The following is a 20,441-nucleotide window of genomic DNA, read 5'->3' as shown; positions in this document are numbered from 1 at the left end:
TGAGAATGGGCTCAGTTTGTGTTGTAATTAAAAAGACAGAGAAATTGACATTGTCTTGTACACTAAACTTGCAGCTGGCTTGATTAACGCACCACAGCAGACCGGACTTGCGTGAATGGATCCTCAGCCCGATTGGCACTGAATTGCACCAATGGGTATAAAGCATGTTACCACACCGCAGTGGTGTAAACGGGCCCCTAAATTCTGGATAGAGTCATGGACTAACATCATACTTGCATTGAAAGATTTAGCTCTTATTACCCAGCATTCCCTCCTTCTGCTAATCAGCAAAAGTTTCAGTATGGTGACTTGCATCGGTTGGTATAAATGAACTAGTAGAAAGTAAACATTTCTCCAAACAAAGGGCAACCGTCTACCTTATGAAATTTGCTGCCTCATCGTGACTCCAGTTTTGTGTTCTAGAAACAATCTGAAACCTATTTTTCTAACCTTCTGAATCATGAAGGTTAGAAAAATGCTTACGCAGGTATACCAGGCTAAGAATATTGTCAAATCCTACAGTGGATCTCCAAAAATATTAAAAAGCAAGCTTTTAGAACTTGCATAGTATTTAGACAAAATGTTAATTCGCTAGATACATATGGTAATTATTTTATGATTTATTACAGGTACTTATATAGCGCCGTCGATTTACGCAGCGCTTTACATATATATATTGTACATTCACATCAGTCCCTAACCCTCAAGGGGCGTACAATCTAAGGTCCCTAACTTACATTCATACATACTAGGGCCAATTTAGACAGGAGCCAATTAACCTACCAGCATGTCTTTGGAGTGTGGGAGGAAACCGGAGTACCCAGAGGAAACCCACGCAGGCACAGGGAGAATATGCAAACTCCAGACAGGTGGTGCTGTGGTTGGGATTCGAACCGACGACCCGAGTACTGCCAGGCGGAAGTGCTAACCGTTTAGCCACTGTGCTACCCATTTTAAATTACAGACTGTTAAAGTACAATTTATATAAACATAACCCAGGGAAGATTCCTCATCCCCCTCCTACCTTGCATGCCCCCATACAGACCCAATGTGTAGCTTGGCCCCACTTCTCACATACCGACTCTCATTTAAATCTATGCTTTGTCTGGGCTTCTGTGCTGCAGTGTACCGGCATGACTGCAATTGGAATGGAAATAAATGGGAGATCTGAGATGACACTGACTGAGAAATGAGTGTACACTGCCTGATGTGGTAGGAAGTGGGGCCCGCACTGCCTCCAAGGTCTCTGTGCGGCCCTACAAGGCAGAGGGGGCATGGGGAACCCTCCTTCCAGGGACTTTTTCTTTTTTAATGAGAGTGAACTTGTATTTAAAGATTCAGATGAAATGCTAAAGGTTAGAATTTTGTTCTTTACTAAAGTGGGCCTCTCCAATTACAATTAAGTCTCAATTACATGTCACAAGCCTTCCTGACATGTCACAATATGCAATATTCGTATTATTTTCAGAAAAGCTGAGATTTACACAGCACTGTCATACAGTATAGTCCTGTCCAGGGGTGGACTGACAACTCATGGGGCCCCCGGGCAATAGGGGATCATGGGGCCCCTGTGTCCTTGCCCACACTCAAACCACACCCAAAAAAGCCTATGAAAGGTACCAGGTTCATCTCATGGGGCCCCCTTCCGACCCTGGGCCCTCGGGCAGTGCCCGAGTTCCCAAATGATCAGTCCGCCCCTGGTCCTGTCTAGCGGAGCAGGAGACCTGATCTGTTGTAGTTACATTTACATGTTTTCTCCTCACCACAGCCTGTTACTGGACAGTAAAGAAAAAGCACCTGACTAATAAGCTCATTTCACTCCTTCTTTGGCCCCTTTAATATGCTAGCATATGAGCACTGCAGCTAAACTGACTTAGTGCTGCTTCTTCCTTTCCCAGTGTCCTTTGCTGTATAGGGGCTAATGCCAGGGTAAAATCATGTACCAACAGTTATTAACCACTTCAAGTCTGGGCATTTTCAACCCCTTCCTGTCCAGGCCAATTTTCACCTTTCAGTGCTATCACACTTTGAATGACAATTGCGCGATCATGCAACACTGTACCCATATGAATTTTTTAGAATTTTTTTGAGACAGATAAAACTTTTATTTTGGTGATTTTAATTCACCACTGGGAATTTTATTTTTTTGCTATATAAATGAAAAATTCCAAACATGAAAAAAAAAGTTTTTTTCGTATACAATTTTGCAAATAAATAATCTTGGCCAAAATGTATTCAGTTATTTTTTTTGTAAAAAAAAAAAAACCAAAAATTTTAATTTTTCAAAAATGTTTTTACATTTCTATTTTTTTTTTTTTTAACATACTATCAACCTAGCAGTAGTGTCACCATAGTGACACTGTACTGCTTGTGGGGAGTGATTTTTTTTTATTTTTTTATTTTTTTATTTACACTGTTTTTACAGCCTTTATGGGTGCAAAAGCAATCAATCATTTCTCCTTCTCTCTGGCTGCATTCTTGCAGCCATTGAGAAATACTGTGAGAGCTGTGATTAGTCACAGCTTGTCACATGGTACAAGGCTGTTGTGAATAGCCTTGTACCATGTGACCTCTGTGATCATTCGCAGATTTCACTAGTAGTAAGCAATGATGTCAAAATTGACATCTTGCTTACTACTATTTATGTGATCACTGATTGGCCAATCCAGTGATCACATGATCTGGACCTCACATAGAGGTCCCGTACAACGATCGGTGTTCTGCTGTGTCAGCGGGCACCAGATCGCGGTGCTGCGCGCTCCCAGGAAGCGTGCACAAGCAGGAGGTGGGGAGGCCGTTTATAAACGGCCACCCGCCCCTACACTGCTCCCGTCTGGCCGTTTATATACATGGGCTGGATGGGAAGTGGTTAAAATGTAAAAGTTGCTAGTAAGAGGGGACATTACCAAAATAAACCTACTCCTTCTAAAATAATTACTATAAAAGAATTAATATATAAAACAAATTAGGCACACTTTGTCAACTATTAATATTCAATTTTTTTTAATTGGTTCATTAACACTCTAATATCATCATATTAACTCCCAATGTCAGTAACAAGCTGGCTGTGTATGATGAGAAGCCAGAATTAAAGGCTAAGATTCTATAGTGAACTTTCCAGATTCCTAAATTTGCACACCTCTTTAATGAAGAAAGCAGAAAGGAAGAAAGTCGCAGTAAAATGAGGACCTGTTGAAATTTAGAGGGTTCATTTACTATTCTGATCTGTGGGCACCTCTTTCATAACATGTTGATTCTGAGCACGGCTTACACAGTCAGAGAACTGAAAGCTGTCATTCCATGGTGAAAGCCGAGTTAGGTTTCCTCCTTTAAACCTACTTAGCTATGCCATGCTGAACAGGAGGTATGGTAAGTCCCAGGAGCCATGCTTGGTGACCAAGACATGGACAGACAATAGTACTACTACTACTCAGCTGCATCTGTTTTCATGTTTTACATCATCATATATAATGATCTTTCTATGTGCTCTTCTGTTTCCTCCAGCTGCATAGATGAATGGTTTGAAGTAAACAGATCTTGTCCGGAGCATCCATCGGACTAGAGCTTGAATGACTCATATGATAGGTAAATTGCTAATAAATGATGGCCTTTTTGTGAATCTGACGTGAGGGATGTTTCCCTGAATGTATACACAATAATAACAGCTTTTGTAATGCTTGTTGTATAAAGACATAGCCTCCTGCAGAAAAAGCATGTTTCTTTACCCCACATCCCAACACCCCAACTCTACCTACCTCCGTCACTATATACAGTGATGCGTCAGGGTGCCCACTCCTCTCAGTTCACCTCCTAGGCCAGTGGTCGGCAAGCCGCGGCTCGCGAGCCACATGCGGCTCTTTACACACTTCAATGCGGCTCTTCTGTGTGCCGGGCGCCCGCTCCCCTCCCTCCTCTCGGGCGGCCGCCCCAAAAGTCAGGACTCTGCAGCTAGGCCAGCAATGGGCAAACTACGGCCCGGCGGACCTTTTAATCCGGCCCGCGGAGCGTGGCAAACATTGGCTGTCAGGATGTAGGCGGGGCAGCGTGACGAACTCCTCTCCTCTCACAGTCCGCCCTGAAGACCGGAACGGCGCGGGAACACGGCGAGAGGAACGCGCGGAGCAAAGGTAAGTGAATTGACACAATATGGGGAATGAATTACTATAGGGGGGATGAATTACTATATGGGGGATGAATTACTATATGGGGGATGAATTACTATATGGGGGATGAATTACTATATGGGGGATGAATTACTATGTGGGGGATGAATTACTATGTGGGGGATGAATTACTATGGGGGATGAATTACTATATGGGGGATGTATTTTCAGTTTTAAAAATGTGGCTCTCAAAATAAATTTCAATCGTGGTTTTGGCGAGATTTGGCTCAGTTGAAAAAAAAGGTTGCCCACCACTGTCCTAGGCAAATTTCATCTCCACATGCAGCAGATTGCCTATGTTGGAATGTATACCTTAATGGAGTTCCTATTGAACTGTTTTGTCCCTTGGGGCTTCTGTACATTTGTGCCCTGTTGGCATTTTTAATTGTTCCTTTTATTAAGGCTGAACTCCAGGCAAACCACTAAATAAATAGGTAAATACATATATGAGAGCTGTTCTATCCATCTAGTCCTGAGATTTACACAGCTCTGCTATACAGCACAGTCAGCCTTGAGACTTGACTTTCTTAATGGTAACCAGTTGGCCTAAAATAATGCATGCCCAATGGTAAAACACAGCAATACTGTGGTGGCACGGGGGGGCTTCATGCAGATCTCCAGAGCCAGGTTTGAGGTCCGATGAACCATAGTAAAACACGTTCCTGAACAGATTAAAAACAAACGTTGAAATATTTTGTAATTGCCTTACCCGCAGATTTCTATGTGCAGTGAAATAGGTACTTGCAGCTTTTTTCCTAGTTGTACTGGGTATCACTAGGCAGTGTTGGTGCTGGCACAGTGTTATTGGGGATGCCCTGGCTTTGCCTGTTTTACAGGAGAGTGGCTATAAAAGGGTCTGATAAATGGGGGACAGAGAGAGGGGGGTGAGAGAGAGGGGGGCTCCCCTATCCCTCTGCCCATTCTACACCAGGAGACCCCCCCCCCCTAAAATTACATCAGGATATTCCCCCCCAAAAAATGTATACTGTATTCTGAAAATCCTATCAGCAGGTTTCCCTGAGCACTACATCAGCCTTGGTTAAGGAGTCAGTGTGCAGTCATGTAAACTAATATTATGGACTCTCACCTTCCTACTGCTTGCTGGCTCCATCACCAGATGCGTGTAGTGAGGCATGACAGCCTGCGACCCTGACCTGCTCTGCCACTACATTAGATATGAGCTACTTCTGGGATCAGGGGCCGCCGCTGCCACCTTCTTCCCTCACCATCACTGGTAGTTCCCTCTTGGTTGGGTCTCTCATGTTTCTCCCTCCTCCTCCTCTGCTCCCATCCTGGACTTTCCTCACCCACCTACCAGGCCCCCCTCTGAGCCACATTCCTGTTTTGAATAATGTGTCTGAATAATGTGTCCACCTGAAACCCAGACAGACCTAAATATACTGCCCTTGTGTGGCTCTTCTCATGGGGCCCCCTACTGACCCTGGGCCCTTGGGCAGTCCGCCAATGTTGCAGGGGTGCACTTTAAGATTGCATGGACCACCATTTAAAAAACTGTTGACCTTTTTGTGGGATCTGCAACTGATCACTTTAAAGTGGTTGTAAAAGATAAAGGTTTTTTAAAACTTTTTTACCTTAAAGCGATTATAACATGTTTGTTATTTTACAATAACAAACCTTTAGTCTTACCTATTGTGTGCCATGGTTTTGCACAGTGAAACCTCGATCCTCCTCTTCTCGGGTTCCCTGCTGGTGATCCTGGCCCCTCATTTCTGTTGGGTGACCCCATAGCAAGAAGCTTGCTGTGGGGGCACCTGAGCAGGGTGTTCCCAAGCCTCTGCGCCGTGTGTCCATTCACACACAGAGCCGTGGCGGGGCTCCGCCCCCCCCCCTCTCTCTCTCTCCTCATTGGCTGACTGGCTCCCGCTTGCTGTCTCAGCCAGTGAGGAGGCAGATACCCAGAACTGCTTAGGCTGTTGTGCACATTGATGGATTGGGATGGAGCTCAGGTAAGTAATGAGGGGGCTGGGGTGATGCTGCACACAGAAGGTTTTTTTACCTTCATTCATAGAATACATGACATTAAAAAACCTTGAGCCTTTACATCCACTTTAATGTATTCTATTCATTGGGGTAAAACACCTTCTGCATGCAGCTCACAGCCCCCCCTTATACTTACCATAGCCTGATCTCGATCTCTGCATGAGAGCAGAAGCTTTTTCCTCTCTCCCCCTCTTCGTTGGCTCAGAGGAAGATTAGGACTTTAAAGCTAAATTTCAGTCTGCAAAACAATAGCTCATTTAATCGTATTTTCTGTTACTAGATTACCGCGGTCTTCTGGGTTGAATGACAACCAGTGTCATTCATCCCACCTCCTCTTAGCCCAGGCTGTCATAGCCCTGCCCCTAGACCCCAAGTACTGCTGCACTGAAAATTACTCACATTTCATTGTGTAAGCTCCACTGAAGGAGAAAACGTAGGACTGGTGACATTATCAAACTGGCCAGAAGACCTTCAGAACAAAACACACAGAACAGAAAAGCTAAATATATTGTTAGATATTTCAATTTGTATTACCCGCATGGATAGGATCACATACAGTACATATAAATGAGCTATCACAACATTTTTGAATATGACCTATTTTAGGTTTATTGCTCCATCAAATCTTTATTGTCTCTCTTTCTTTCTTCTTCTAGCTTTATTTCCCTGCTTGTATAAATGGAGTGACCTGAGGAGCGGACATCTACAGAGGCTATCCTAGGAGGAAGCTTGCGTAGGTCTCACCGCCTTAGACCTTTGTGATGTTGGGACTCAAGATTCAGCAATGATGAATGAAGACAATTTCTTCAAAGTTCTGTGTGCCAAACATTCTCCATAAGGACACACACACAGGGATTTTCAAAATGCTGCACAAAAAACACATTTGTGCCCTGCCATTCCTAATGATGAACATTACATAATCTAGGCCAAAGTCAACTTCAGTCTCCGCATTCATTTTCTAACATGCTTCTAGCCGGGAGCCAATAGAACTTTTTCTTAAGAAGATTCATCTGTAGGATCTTGGACTAGACTGGGATGAGGACATCTCTAAGAAATATTTTTTTTCTTTTAATCTTGATATATATATATTTTTTTCTTTTTAGATGCCAAATTGAAATCAAAACAGTTTATGGTTTTACGGTACAGATCCAGTTTTTGTACTTCGAAAAAAGATAATGTGAAGTTGTACAAGTGTTTCTGCTTCAGTAGTGTAAGAGTTCCCACATCTACCATTTTCTGGTGTCCGTTCAGTGTGTGAATACATGGACAGCCACCGAATGCCTCAACAGAACATATCTTCTTAATGATTAACCCTTTCATCTCAGAGCACCTTATCTGGGAACCATGGCCTGTGACTGAGCGGTGATGTCAGGATTTGACTTGTATAAATGTTTTTCGTTTTTTTTTCACAATCAGTCAGGGAACATAAGCCATCAAAGTGCCATTAAACACGAAGCAGTTGGTCTGTTTACACCAGTTGGCAAAATACAGTATGTAAAACATACATACAAACTCTTAATAGTGAAGCTGTAGGATTAGTAGATGTATTTTAAACTGATTTTGTTTTGTTTGAGGCTGTTGTATTCTGTAACAGTTGACTACTATTTCATGTGACGGTGTCTAAGCCAGGGGTGTAAAACTGGCGGCTCTCCAGCTGTTGCGAAACTACAAGTCCCATCATGCTTTTGGGAGTCATACTTGTAACTGTCAGTCTTGCAATGCCTCATGGGACGTGTAGTTTGGCAACAGCTGGAGGGCTGCCAGTTTGACACCGGTGGTCTAAGCAATGAACATTCAAACATTGACATATACTTAACAAGCAGCATTTGAGCTTTTTATCAAGCCATTTGTGATCATTTTAGCTGTAGGCATTGTGGAGTTATTCATCTTCAAAGTTCATAGCAGAAGCACTGAAGTCAATTCTAGTTTGGTTTCTCAACTCGAACTTTGAGGATGAATTACTCCACTGTGCCTGCAGATAATAAGATATGTGGGGCTTGTTATAAAGCCTGTTTACTACTTGTTAAAATATGTTCAACGCCCACAAGTTCACTTTAACAACGTCAGAATTTTGAGCCCTGACATCCTTGCTCTTAAAAATTGTTTTAAATATATCATATCTTCCTCCTTGTTTTTATGTGAATATCATGATCACACCGCCCCTAGAGGTATACAATAGTTAGCCCTACAGGGGAAGCAATACAGTACCACTTTGTTCAGCATAATTCCGAATAATAAATGTTTCAAGAAGAAGAGGAGAGAATGGTTCTAGACACTTGAGGCTAGAGCACTCCTGTGGAGATAGAAATTTTCCAGCATCCTCTCATAACTTCTCCATGCTATATACTCAAGAATTGGTAAACAATAACCATATGATTAATGGCTGAGTGATTTGTTCAGTTTTATCTTCAACATATACAGGTGATCAATTTTCGTATAATTTTGTTCAGATCTCCACAGAAAGCAATGTTGAGGGAAAGAAAGGCTCAAGTATGCTTGAGTGATCAGAAGTGGTTGTGTGAGTCTTTGTCATTAAGATAAGTCGAAATCAGCTTTTCAAGGGAAACATTAAAGAAAAGATTGATTGATTGAATTTAATCACCTAATCACCTTTATAAAACCATAGATTAGAATAAAAATGGAAATTGGAATAGATAAATATGGAAATCTATATTCTGCAGCATTAGTTGTGGGATCTACATGTCAGCATTGCAGAGCATCAGGATGCTTATTAATAAAATCTAGCGAAAGGGAAACTGAATTACCAGAAACAATCTCTATTTCCAATATGATTATCCCATAGTGTAGGTTAAAAAACCCAACCCCAGTCTGATCGATAAGGGCAACACATCCACCCCTTAGACAAATTGTTTTTCAAAACAACTGCAAAGTGCATCAACCTCAACACAAAGTGCGGCCAAGGAAGATTTCTCCTATTCAACTTTCAAATGTAGATTCCTGTAATATAAAGGGATAAAAATGGGTATTAAATTTCAATTGTAGAACAATACATTGACTTGTTTTCAATTTAGCACTGCAACTTTATGTACAAGCCCAATACCCCAAGTGGCTTTGCTAAAATCCTGCCAACAGCAAAAATGAAATCACTTTTAGTTTGGCTATACAGGTGGTAAAAGCTTATTCCTGATTGGTTGCTGCTGGTTACAGAGGTTCACTGCTTTATACACCTTTAAATTAAAGTTACTGTGTGGCATGATGATTGGAGCAATTTATTATGTAGTGTAATACTGAACCACTCCCCATGATGACACTGCAGGCTGTCCTAGGCCATGGTTTGACTAGACCAGGGGTAGGCAACCTGAGAGCCGCAGGACTACAAGTTTCATCATGCCTCTGCAAGTCATAGCTGTAACTGCCAGTTTTGTAATCTTTGTAATGCCTCATGGGAAATGTAGTTGCACAACAGCTAGAGAGCCACAGGTTGCCTACCACTGGACTAGACAGTCCTCTGTGACTTCATCCATTAAGATCAGGTTGGTGTCATTGACCTACTCCAACCAGTTATAACGCATGATTGCGTCAGATGTCCTTTATTTGAAAAATAAAAACTAGGGTGGACTTGACCATCTTTGCACCATATCTGCAATCCATTTTGAACAAAAAACACAGCTGAAACATACATTTTGCCAGGTTATGAGCACTAGGTGCTCTTTTTTTTAGGCTCCATGCACACTGGCTTAAAACAAACACTGCTCCTAGAGGCATTTTTTTTTATCTCCGTATTTAGAGGCAGGGAAAAAACCCTTCTGTTTTGCATTTTGTAGAGCGTTTTTCTGGAAGAAATAAAAAATGCTAAATGTTAGTACAAAAAAACCCCTCAAAAGTAGTGTGTTTTTTTCCTGCCAAGGGCACTGTCGTTTGCTTAAGCCAGTGTCCATGGAGCTTTCGGTTGTGAATTACAATAATCCTGCAGTGAAGGTTACAAATTTATTCTTCTCCTTTAGAGTTTTTCAGGAATTTGTGGATGGGTGTTGGTTCTTTGTCGTATACAACTGCATTGTGAGCATGAGTCTTGTTGGTGCCTAGAATCTGTAGAAGCAGAATGTTTTCCGGAAAATACACCCTTTCCTTCTTTTCGACTGACGTTAGTGTTTTGATTGGAGTTTAACCTTTTTGCTTTCAACTGAAAAACAAAATGTTCCTTCTTTGTTTACTGAACAGTCTATTGCCAGTGAAGTAGCTGCTAATTTACGTAATTGACGTAATGGCATCAGTCAGCTTGCTTTTAAAAAGCAGCGATTTCATTGTGTTGTAACTTTCCCAGTCCTGTTTGTTGCACCAGCAATTCTCGGCAGCTGGGTGTTCTGTGGTGGAGCTGTATTGCTTTTCATGTACCAGAATATGAAGCAAAGTGATTCTTATACCTTCTCAAAATGTGACCATAAATGCTAAAGATAAATCCTCAATATTATTATTCAGGATTTATATAGCGCTAACAGTTTGCTCAGCGCTTTACAATATAACGGGAGACAATACAGTTCAATACAAGAGGTTAGGAAGGCCCTGCTCCAATACTAATCTATCTCCATAATATAACTAAAAATATATATTTTTGGAATTTAATACATAGCAGAAATATCCTGTTGCTTGCAGTGTACTATACCGTCTTTTGCAGGAACTATCAAGATATTTTTTCACTAAATAATGTAGCATCTCTGAACCAGAGACAACAGCCTGTACTGATTAACCATACTGTCTCTGAACAACAAAGTAATTAGTGTATCATTACAAGTCGAAAGGTTGTTTTTATAAAACCCAATATATGTTTGTCACATTATACAAAACCAGTTAGAGCAAAATGCACGAGCTCATTACTGCATCATACAGTTGGTTTGATTTTAAGGTGATGCAGAGAGTAGTGATAAGGTGCCAAGTGCAATGACCAACAGCAACCAATCCAATCTATTGTAGACCATTTTGAAGGATAAATATATATGTTTTTATTTACCAAGCCCTAAAATGAAACTTTGTGTTCCCTGTGGGGGACAAAGCAACAAGTTCACTTAAATTCCTCCCTCCCCAGAAGCACACATTTACCTTCCCATTCACTCCCCTGTAGTTCTCTTTAGCTGTCAAGAGTGAAGAGAGAAAAACCTGTGGGAGCTCCAAGTCACAAATGGAACTTGTAGAGCATTGAGGACTATGTCCAACTCCATGTGACAGCAGTGGGACAACCAACCATCATTGCTGTCACGTGGGTGAAAGGGAAGTCACAAGCCTCCTAATACCTGGAATTACCATGGGTCTCTCTTTACTCTTGACAACCAACTGGTGTAGGGAAGGGAAGATGAATATGTGCTGCTGGGGATGTTTGTTCCCTTGCCCTGCATGAACACAGCACATGTCAGCATTTGTGATCACGGTTTCATTACTTTTGTTGTTGTGGGGCTATCTAGAATTTTGGTTTGGGCTCTGAATGTCCCATCATTTTTTTTGAAGAGTACATTTTTATTGTGTTAAGGCTACAATGATGTAAGAGTGCAAAAGGTGCCAACAATCAACACTCAAAAGTACATCACAATGTTACATAAATGTTTTTGATGTTGCTATACAGTAACCAGCTAAACTAGACCTAGTAATATTGTCATGTGAGAGGTTAGTGGGCCATTAGGACTGTCAGGAGTGGCATCCCAAGAAAAAGTAATAGAGCCTAAGGAGTGGACGTCCTATTTCTATTATGGCCAGTCATAAAAACAATGGACTGGCAACTCAACAAAAATGCTGGTGTTACAATTATGGTGTGAAGTATGTCCAGCCTTGATCAGTAAAGTTTCAGTTTCTCTGCAATATATAGACATCCTGCAGCTCTTTAAAAAGTCAAAGCAGTTTAGAAATCTTACAGTGCCCTTGGACTAAGCAGCATTTGGTCACATGTAAATGACCTCATATTTATTACGATATCTCAAAGATCTGCATTTGCTGGCACATTTCTAGTAAGTCTTGTGACTTAACTCCCATAGATACAGAGATATGACTATAGCACTGGCTCGGAAAACAAAGATTTACAGCTTCCAATGTATTTGGTGTGTTTACAGAAATTAGATATAAGAAAACTACTGCCTTAATAGTTAGTTAGACATATAAAACAATGTACTTTGTTGAAATCGTTTTGTAATGAAAGTGTAATAAACTAGCAAAAATATTTGAGTTGCTATAAGGAGATATTAGAGAAGTCTGCTTTTGCCTAAATCTTACAATACTTTAATGCAATAATTTCTTGCCTTGCAGCTGTAGTAGTTTAAAATGGCAGTTTAAGTACATCACTGCTTTGTAATGATGTGACTCTGGTCAATTTAACCGCTGACAATGCCGAGCCATATAATGCCTCTAAGCCATCTAGTTTCATAGTGCCACGGCTTGGCAAAAGGAGAGCTCCATTTTAGTATATTACTAGTAAACTGTTGACCCTGAGGCCCTGGTTTACCAATTGAACATATGAAGGCTTCATTATTTACTATTTTTCAATCTTTCCATGTTGGTTAAAGTGAAATCTCCCATTTACCTGGAAGCCTTCTCTCCCTTAGTGCACTGAAGTCTGACCATAACAATACAGAAGTTCTAATAAGAGAGTGTTCAAGCATGGACTGTTGAGTAGCATTTTCTGGAATTACCATGTAATTATTTTATGACCCCCAAAATGTGTTTCTGAATAAAACTTTACTGAAAATAGTTTTAACAACCTGCAAACCCCCAAAAAATGTTTTTGTTACCCCAATTAGCACTGTAAATAGTAACCTATGGTAAGAGCTCCACACCAGATTTCACCAGCAGGTGGCATGCTTTTGCAGTCTGAAAATGATAGATTTGAGTTTGTAAAACCAAAAAAATGTGAAAGATTGGAAAATTGAACACTGGTTTTTCCAGGTTTCCTGGAGCTGCATTGGCCAATTTTTTTTAACAAAAGATATTTTTTAAGCAAAACATATCTTTATCAACAAGTAACCAAAATATTTTACCTTCCATTGTCAATCAAACTTTGTAATCCCAAGGGGGAGAGTAGACATCTCCAAGTGAATCTGTCCATTGTAAGCTGCTGGATGTGATTTTGTAATACAAAATAGACACTGCTCAAAAAAATTAAAGGAACACTTTTTAAGCAGAGTATAGCATCAAGTCAAACTCCTTGTGGGATATTGATCTAGTCAGTTAAGTAGCAGAGGGGTTGTTAATTTCATTAACACCAAAGCAGCTGAAACTGATTAACAACAGGTGCATTAGATGGGCAACAATGAGATGACTCCCGAAACAGGAATGGTTTTACAGGTGGAGGCCACTGACATTTTTTTTCCCCACTCACCCTTTCTGTTTTTCACTAGTTTTGCATTTGGCTAGGGTCAGTGTCACTAATTGTAGCATGAGGCGATACCTGGACCATACAGAGGTTACACAGGCAGTCCAACTCCTCCAGAATGGCACATCAATACATGCCATTGCCAGAAGGTTTGCTGTGTTTCCCAGCACAGTCTCAAGAGCATGGAGGAGATTCCAGGAGACAGGCAGTTACTCTAAGACAGGGCTGTAGTAGGTCCTTAACCCATTAGCAGGACTGGTATCTGCTTCTTTGTGCAAGGTGGAACAGGATGAGCACTGGCAGAGCCCTACAAAATGACCTCCAGCAGGCCACTGGTGTGAATGTCTCAGGCCACCCACATGAAGTCTATTTCTGATTGTTTGGTCAGAGGGCCCGACGTCCTCTAGTGGGCCCTGTGCTCACTGCCCAGCACCATAGAGCTTGATTGGCATTTGCCATTGAACACCAGAATTGGCAGGTCCGCCACTGGCACCTGTGCTTTGCACAGATAAGAGCAGATTCACCCTGAGCACATGTGACAGATGTGAAAGGGTGTGAATAAGCCGTGGAGAACGTTGTGCTGCCTGTAACATTGTTCAGCATGACCGTTTTGGTGTTGGGTCAGTGATGGTCTGGGGAGGCATATCCATGGAGGGATGCACAGACCTCTTAAGGCTAGACAATGGCTCCCTGACGGGCATTAGGTATCGGGATGAAATCCTCAGACCCACTGTCAGACCCTACGCTGGTGCAATGGGTCCTGGGTTCCTCCTGGTGCACGACAATGCCCGGCTTCATGTGGCAAGAGTATGCAGGCAGTTCCTGGAGGATGAAGGAATTGATACCATTGAATGACCCTCAAGCTCGCGTGACCTAATTCCAATAGAACACCTCTGGGATATCATATTCCATCCAGCGCCACCAGGTTGCACCTCAGACTGTCCAGGAGCTCAGTGATGCCCTGGTCCAGATCTGGGGGGAAATATACCAGGACGCCATCTGTCGTCTCATTAGGAGTATGCCCCGATGTTGTCAGGAATGCATACAAGCATGTGGGGGCCATACAAACTACTGAGGACCATTTTCCTGCAATGAAATTTCAGCAAAATGCACTAGCCTGCTGCATAATTTTTTCACTTTGATTTTCAGGGTGTCTTTGATGGAAATGAAAATGATCAATCTACAGAGGACTGAATTCAAACGATGGGGCATCCTTACGTTCCTAACACATTACCCAATCCATATCAGTATAGATATCCAGCATGATATTTTTCCCCATTGAGATCTGATGTGTTTTCAAAGTGTTCCTTTAATTTCTTTGAGCAATGTAGTTATGGATGGGAAACCGACATACTGCAAAACATGCATACCATTGTGAAAGGGAACTGCTATTTCTTGTCAATTCTGCTATCATTACCCTTCTTTCATACATCCAGGAAAACATTTAAAAGCCATAGAAGCAATCCATATTGCTGATTACTAAAAAAATGTCTTTCTAAAGATTAATTTCACACAAAAATGTGTGTTCATTACTTTGAATATGAAGAGCAAGAATTAGGTTTTGCCCCTTTCATTCACTCCCCAAGGATCTTTTTAATCCACTTGCTCCTCTAAATGCTGTTCAGTATGGCGCTTTTTTCAGTGCAGGGACGACATAGGGCTATTACTATATCCTTTCAATACCATCCAATGCTCATACTAAGCCAGAATAAATGCAAATACACCTCAGTGCACTGCAACACATGTAATATAACACGCGCTAGCTTCCACTGTGCTGAAAAAAGTAGGGTGTGTTTTTTTGGATAGTGGACACATGTTGAGGGCCCATTGAAAATACCCTGGCACTCTCAACACAATCTGCAAGTGTGAATGAGGCCTTTGCTTAGGATGGATGCACAACAATGCATTTTTCGCCCACTGTGTTTTCTATGGGAGTCAACAGAAATGCATCAAAACATGTCCATGCGAATTAACTTTTGTTAATGCACTTTTATATTGAACATCAATGCACGTCATAACACACACTGCTTGTCATGATATTCATTTTAATGCATGCATTGACATTCTTTTTGATGCATTTTCATTGATTTCAATGGAAAATGTATTGAGAAAAAGTGCAATGGTGTGATAAGTTTATTGTAAAAAAATGTGCATTTACTATTTTTTGGTTTTTTTTTGAGGATCCTGGAAAGCATTGCACCAGTGATCATAGCTCGCTGGTTCCATGTAGGTCTCCTGCAGACTTGTCAAGTGTGTGGAGATCTTCAACTCAGGAGTAACCTAGAGATTTACTGAAACTTTGTCATTAACACAAAATATTAAACTAACAGTACCTGCAAAAGAAGAGACTGATCACTTACCTTTTCTACTCCCTGTGCCACCAGATTTCCACAGTTCAAAAGAGATACTCTGATGAGAATTTGACTTTATTGGCAGTGTGGATATTCTGTGTCCCCTTACAGCATTCAGTGGTTCCTCCTGTTGACTCCAGATTCACTACTGTGCCTTGTATTGATATGGAGTTTGAAGGTAGGGACCACTGAGCGCTGCAGGGAACCAAGGAGAGCTACACTCCTAAAGTTGACGGGAGGGACCACTGAGCGCTGCAGGGAACCAAGGAGAGCTACACTCCTGAAGTTGACGGGAGGGACCACTGAGCGCTGCAGGGAACCAAGGAGAGCTACACTCCTGAAGTTGACGGGAGGGACCACTGAGCGCTGCAGGGAACCAAGGAGAGCTACACTCCTGAAGTTGACGGGAGGGACCACTGAGCGCTGCAGGGAACCAAGGAGAGCTACACTCCTGAAGTTGACGGGAGGGACCACAGAGCTCTGCAGGGAACCAAGGAGAGCTACACTCCTGAAGTTGACGGGAGGGACCACTGAGCGCTGCAGGGAACCAAGGAGAGCTACCTACCTGAAGTGTCTGTTCCCCAACTGACTTCAGTGATTGATTTCCCTTAAACAACACTGCCCATCAGTTTAAAGGTTTAAAAAAAAAAAACATTCCCGGAATCCCAGAAATGCTAACTCATATTTGCTTGTGCTTTCAGCCAAACTGTGTAGCCATCAAATGACTGGTGTCATAGCTAATCACATGTTCAGCAACATGGCAGTTGCAGATCAAACAAAGGCTAAGATGGTAGCCTCTTTGGCTGAAAATGATAGGAGGGTTTAGTTCCACTTTAAGATCATGCATTTTGTAGCTGCTGGAGCACACTCTGCTCCAAAGCTATTGGGTCATTTTATTCTTAGCTCCTCAGCATCCCCCAATCACTAAAATATTGGCATTGAGTGGACTTCTTAAATACGTTCGTTAAAATGTGATGTATCCCTGTTAGCATTGAAGACATTAACTTTCAGTAGATCCATGGAAAAAAAAGACTAAATGGGGATCAGTTGTCATGGGTCATGTTTTTTTGGACCAGGTTCTCCGATGACATCCATACCCAGGTGTATGCAGAGCAAAGAGGATGTTCTAAGTGTGCCATTGCAAAACCACCAATTGGAATTCAACCTTCATTGACCAAACTCCAGTAAGCTGAACTCTTTTGCTATAGGTTACTTCAGTCTAACACCTTTACACCTCTTTGCACTGCATTGTAGAATATGTTGGATGTTGTTGATACAATGGCCGTTGCATCTTGCACAGAGCAGTCTACAAATGTTTTTTATTTTCTTTAAATAATTTCCTTGAAGTACAGCAATTTAAATGGTGACATGAAATGCTGGTTTCTTTCGTCACTTATGAAGAACAGGCGCACTTTACAACTCAGGGATGAAAGGGTTAATGCAGTCGTGTGTCCTTTGTGTTACAATTTCTGAACAATAAATTCAGCACCATACTGTTGCAGCTATGCAATTCTTTTTTGTTTTTAGAATAAATGTTCAATTTTTTAAAGTGGTAAATTCATTTTAATTTACGGGTAATCAATATCAGCCTTTATGGTACACAAAGTATGCTGTAACTAATGTGTTGTAAAGATGCTATTGTTGTACGTGAATACAGTGGAAGTAAAGGAAACCTGTTTACCAAAAAAAAAAAAAAAATCTGAGTCTGTTAAAGGAAATGCTGACATGTTTTTCCATTAAGCTCATGTCTGTAATGCTTTTTAATTCGATGCAAATGTGTGCATACCACATTTACTGAAATATAGACTAGGGAAGGATTACAACACCTGGAAACTCATTTTTTTTTTGCTGTCTATGTCTTGTTTTTCACTTCCCGTCCTGATGATTCAACAAGAAGTGAGAGGAATTCCCTCTACCGTTGTCATTGGAAGATATATTCTGACTTCAGGTTCTGGTGACAACTGTAACACGTGGGATTTCCCATCACTTTCTGTCGCAGTAATTATTAATATTATTATACAGTATATAGCGCCAAAGGGTTTGCTCACCACTGTACAATAGCAAGGGGGACAGAACATGAGACAAAACAGTAACAGTACAATACACGAGGGGTTCGAGGGCCCTGTTCTTTCGAGCTCACAATCTAGGAGGTATAATGATCACCAGTAAAAGCAGAGAGTGAATCTCTGCAGTGGTGACACAGACATGAGAGGGGTTGTGTAATCACTTCATACTCCAAAACAGGGGTCTCCAAACAAGTGGGTCCAAAAAATTGTTTTAAATGCCCCCCCCTTATATCCAGGTGTGCCCATGAGAGACCCCCTCTTACATCTAGGAGTGTCCAGCATAGTCCCCCCCCCCCCCCCGTATATCCTTGTCTACCCAGTAGGGCCTCCACCAAAACTTTCAGGGGGTCAAGCAGCAGGACAGTGGCTGGGAGGATGGACGAAGAAAGTCTGTTCCTGTAAATGCTGGGGGTGGAACAACAAATCATTAAAGTGATTGTAAAACCTTATACCCAGTGAAATGAGTGACCTCAGGTGATACACAATGATAAAACGAGTCTCCCTACATAAGTTGTACATGTTTATTTGCAGTCTTCTCTACATCCGTTCAAACTGCAAAATTGATAACGTTTATCTGAGTTTTCAGAAAATGGGGAGGAGAGCTGAAATTACACACTGCAGAACTTAATGAGGAGAGCTCTGAGAGCTGATTGGAGGCAATGCACACAGGATCACGTTTCCCACAGCACACAGTAACAGAGCTGAGGCTGTCAGTCGCAGGCTGTGTGCTGGAGATCCCTCCCCATCACCATTTTTCTCTAGGTATTAGGAAAACCTGTCAGGAGTGATTCATTCTGATAGCAGAGGAACAAAGCAGCAGACAGAAATTATACTTAGTGCTCTTAATTGAGACACACTATAGGAGGGATAAGCTTTGTTCATATTTCATGTCTGAGATTTAGAAACACTTTAATTGCTATGTTTTATCAACCAACCATGGCAGAGGGAGGGGGTGCATATCTGTTCTGGGGAATGGCTGGCTGGTACTAGACGTCAGTCCCTGTATTATGATACACAGACCAGCACATCACTGCTAGCAAGGTGGGTTATTCATGGCCAGTTAAAATCTTGTAGCATGCTGGCTGTGGTTCCCGGGCTAGTTTGGAGACCCCTGCTCTCAATCAAACAAAAAAAATGCTGGACTCCTGTCTGTTATTTTTTCCTGAAAATGTGTTAATACTTTACTTTTCATCTCTCATTAAAGGCAGTGGGAGAAACCTGCTTGCTGCACCAGAGTGCTCAGTAGTGTACAGCGGGTCTTTAAAATCACATTTATAAGCAGGGCCGAATTTACATCTCAGGAGCCTATAGGCAGAGAATTCTGAAGCCCCCCAGGGTGAACGGGGTGCGATTCTGATGCGGTGCCCAATTCACACAGAAAACGCTGCAAATTCAGTATGAACCCAGCCTAATTTGACAACAATTCACAACTTAATATGCCACACCTCCCATCCTGTTCCTGGAATAGCAGTGTCTTCCATAATGCACTCCATGGTGTTTCAAGCTATGATCATTGTACTAAAGATAATCGCCGGAGGCGTCCAACAGCCTATCAATGTGCAGCATAGGCTTGCTTGTCACACCTATCAATCCCAGCTGCAGAAATCTGTAGATTCTTACCTCTGGGTTCGCAGAGTGGCTGAACACCCATGCAAATGCAGCTTTACCAAATCAATTATAGACCTGTTAGTTTAACTTCTATAGTTGGGAAGATACTGGAGAGTTTAATAAAAGGCCACATAGAAGTTCTTGCTGGAAAAAAAATAAGCAACAGACAGCATGGATTCATGAAAGAGAAGTTGTCATACAAATCTGATTTCTTTTTATGAGGGGGTGAGCAAAACCTTGGACAGAGGGGTGGTGGTGGACGTGGTATACTTGGTTTTGCAAAGCATTTGATACAGTTCCCCACACACGGCTAATGTGTAAGGTAAAGTCTATGGGCTTGGAAAGATCTGTATGTAAATGGATAGAAAACTGGCTAAAAGATCGTGTTCAGAGAGTAGTGGGTAATGATTCATACTCTGAATGGTCTGGGGTTGTCAGTGGTGTACCCCAAGGTTCAGTGTTGGGACCCTTACTTTTTAATATATTTATAAATGATATAGGGTCTGGGATTATAAATCCCATTTCAGTCTTTGCCGCTGACACCAAGCTGTGCAGTGGAATAACATCCTTACAGGATGTCCTCAATTTACAAGCCGACCTCAATGCACTGTTTAATTGGGCAACTATGTGGCAAATGAAGTTTAATGTTGATAAATGTAATGTTATGCACTTGGGGGCTAAGACTATGCATGCATCATACATACTAGGGGGGGGGTACAACTGGGGGAATCAATGGTGAAGAAGGATCTGGGAGTTCTGGTAGATCACAAGCCTAATAATGGCATGCAATGCCAAGCTGCGGTTTCTAAAGCAAGCAAAATCCTCTCTTGTTTTATAAGAGGTATAGACTCCAGAGAGAGATATCATATTACCCCTGTACATATCATTAGTAAAACCTCATCTGGAATATGCAGTTCAGTTTTGGACACCAATTCACAAA

At 41.7% G+C, this 20,441-nt stretch overlaps 1 protein-coding gene across 1 annotated transcript in view; it reads left to right on the top strand.

Annotated features, from left to right (window-relative positions):
- ZNRF2 (zinc and ring finger 2) overlaps positions 1-17,650 on the top strand; it is a 178,362-nt gene extending 160,712 nt beyond the window's left edge. The window contains exons 4-5 of the mRNA XM_089652069.1: positions 3,505-3,585; positions 6,821-17,650. Of these exons, the coding sequence (XP_089508195.1) occupies positions 3,505-3,562 (58 nt within the window). The 3' untranslated portion in view covers positions 3,563-3,585; positions 6,821-17,650. The remainder of the gene's footprint in view (positions 1-3,504; positions 3,586-6,820) is intronic.
- Positions 17,651-20,441: the final 2,791 nt, after the last annotated feature.

The sequence above is a fragment of the Staurois parvus genome, unplaced genomic scaffold, assembly GCF_062004578.1.
Source record: "Staurois parvus isolate SC_StPar_1 unplaced genomic scaffold, SC_StPar_1.0 ptg000670l, whole genome shotgun sequence".
Taxonomy (NCBI): Eukaryota; Metazoa; Chordata; class Amphibia; order Anura; family Ranidae; genus Staurois; species Staurois parvus.
The sequence above is the reverse complement of the archived record's forward strand: the minus strand, read 5'-3'. Positions and strand labels throughout refer to the sequence as shown.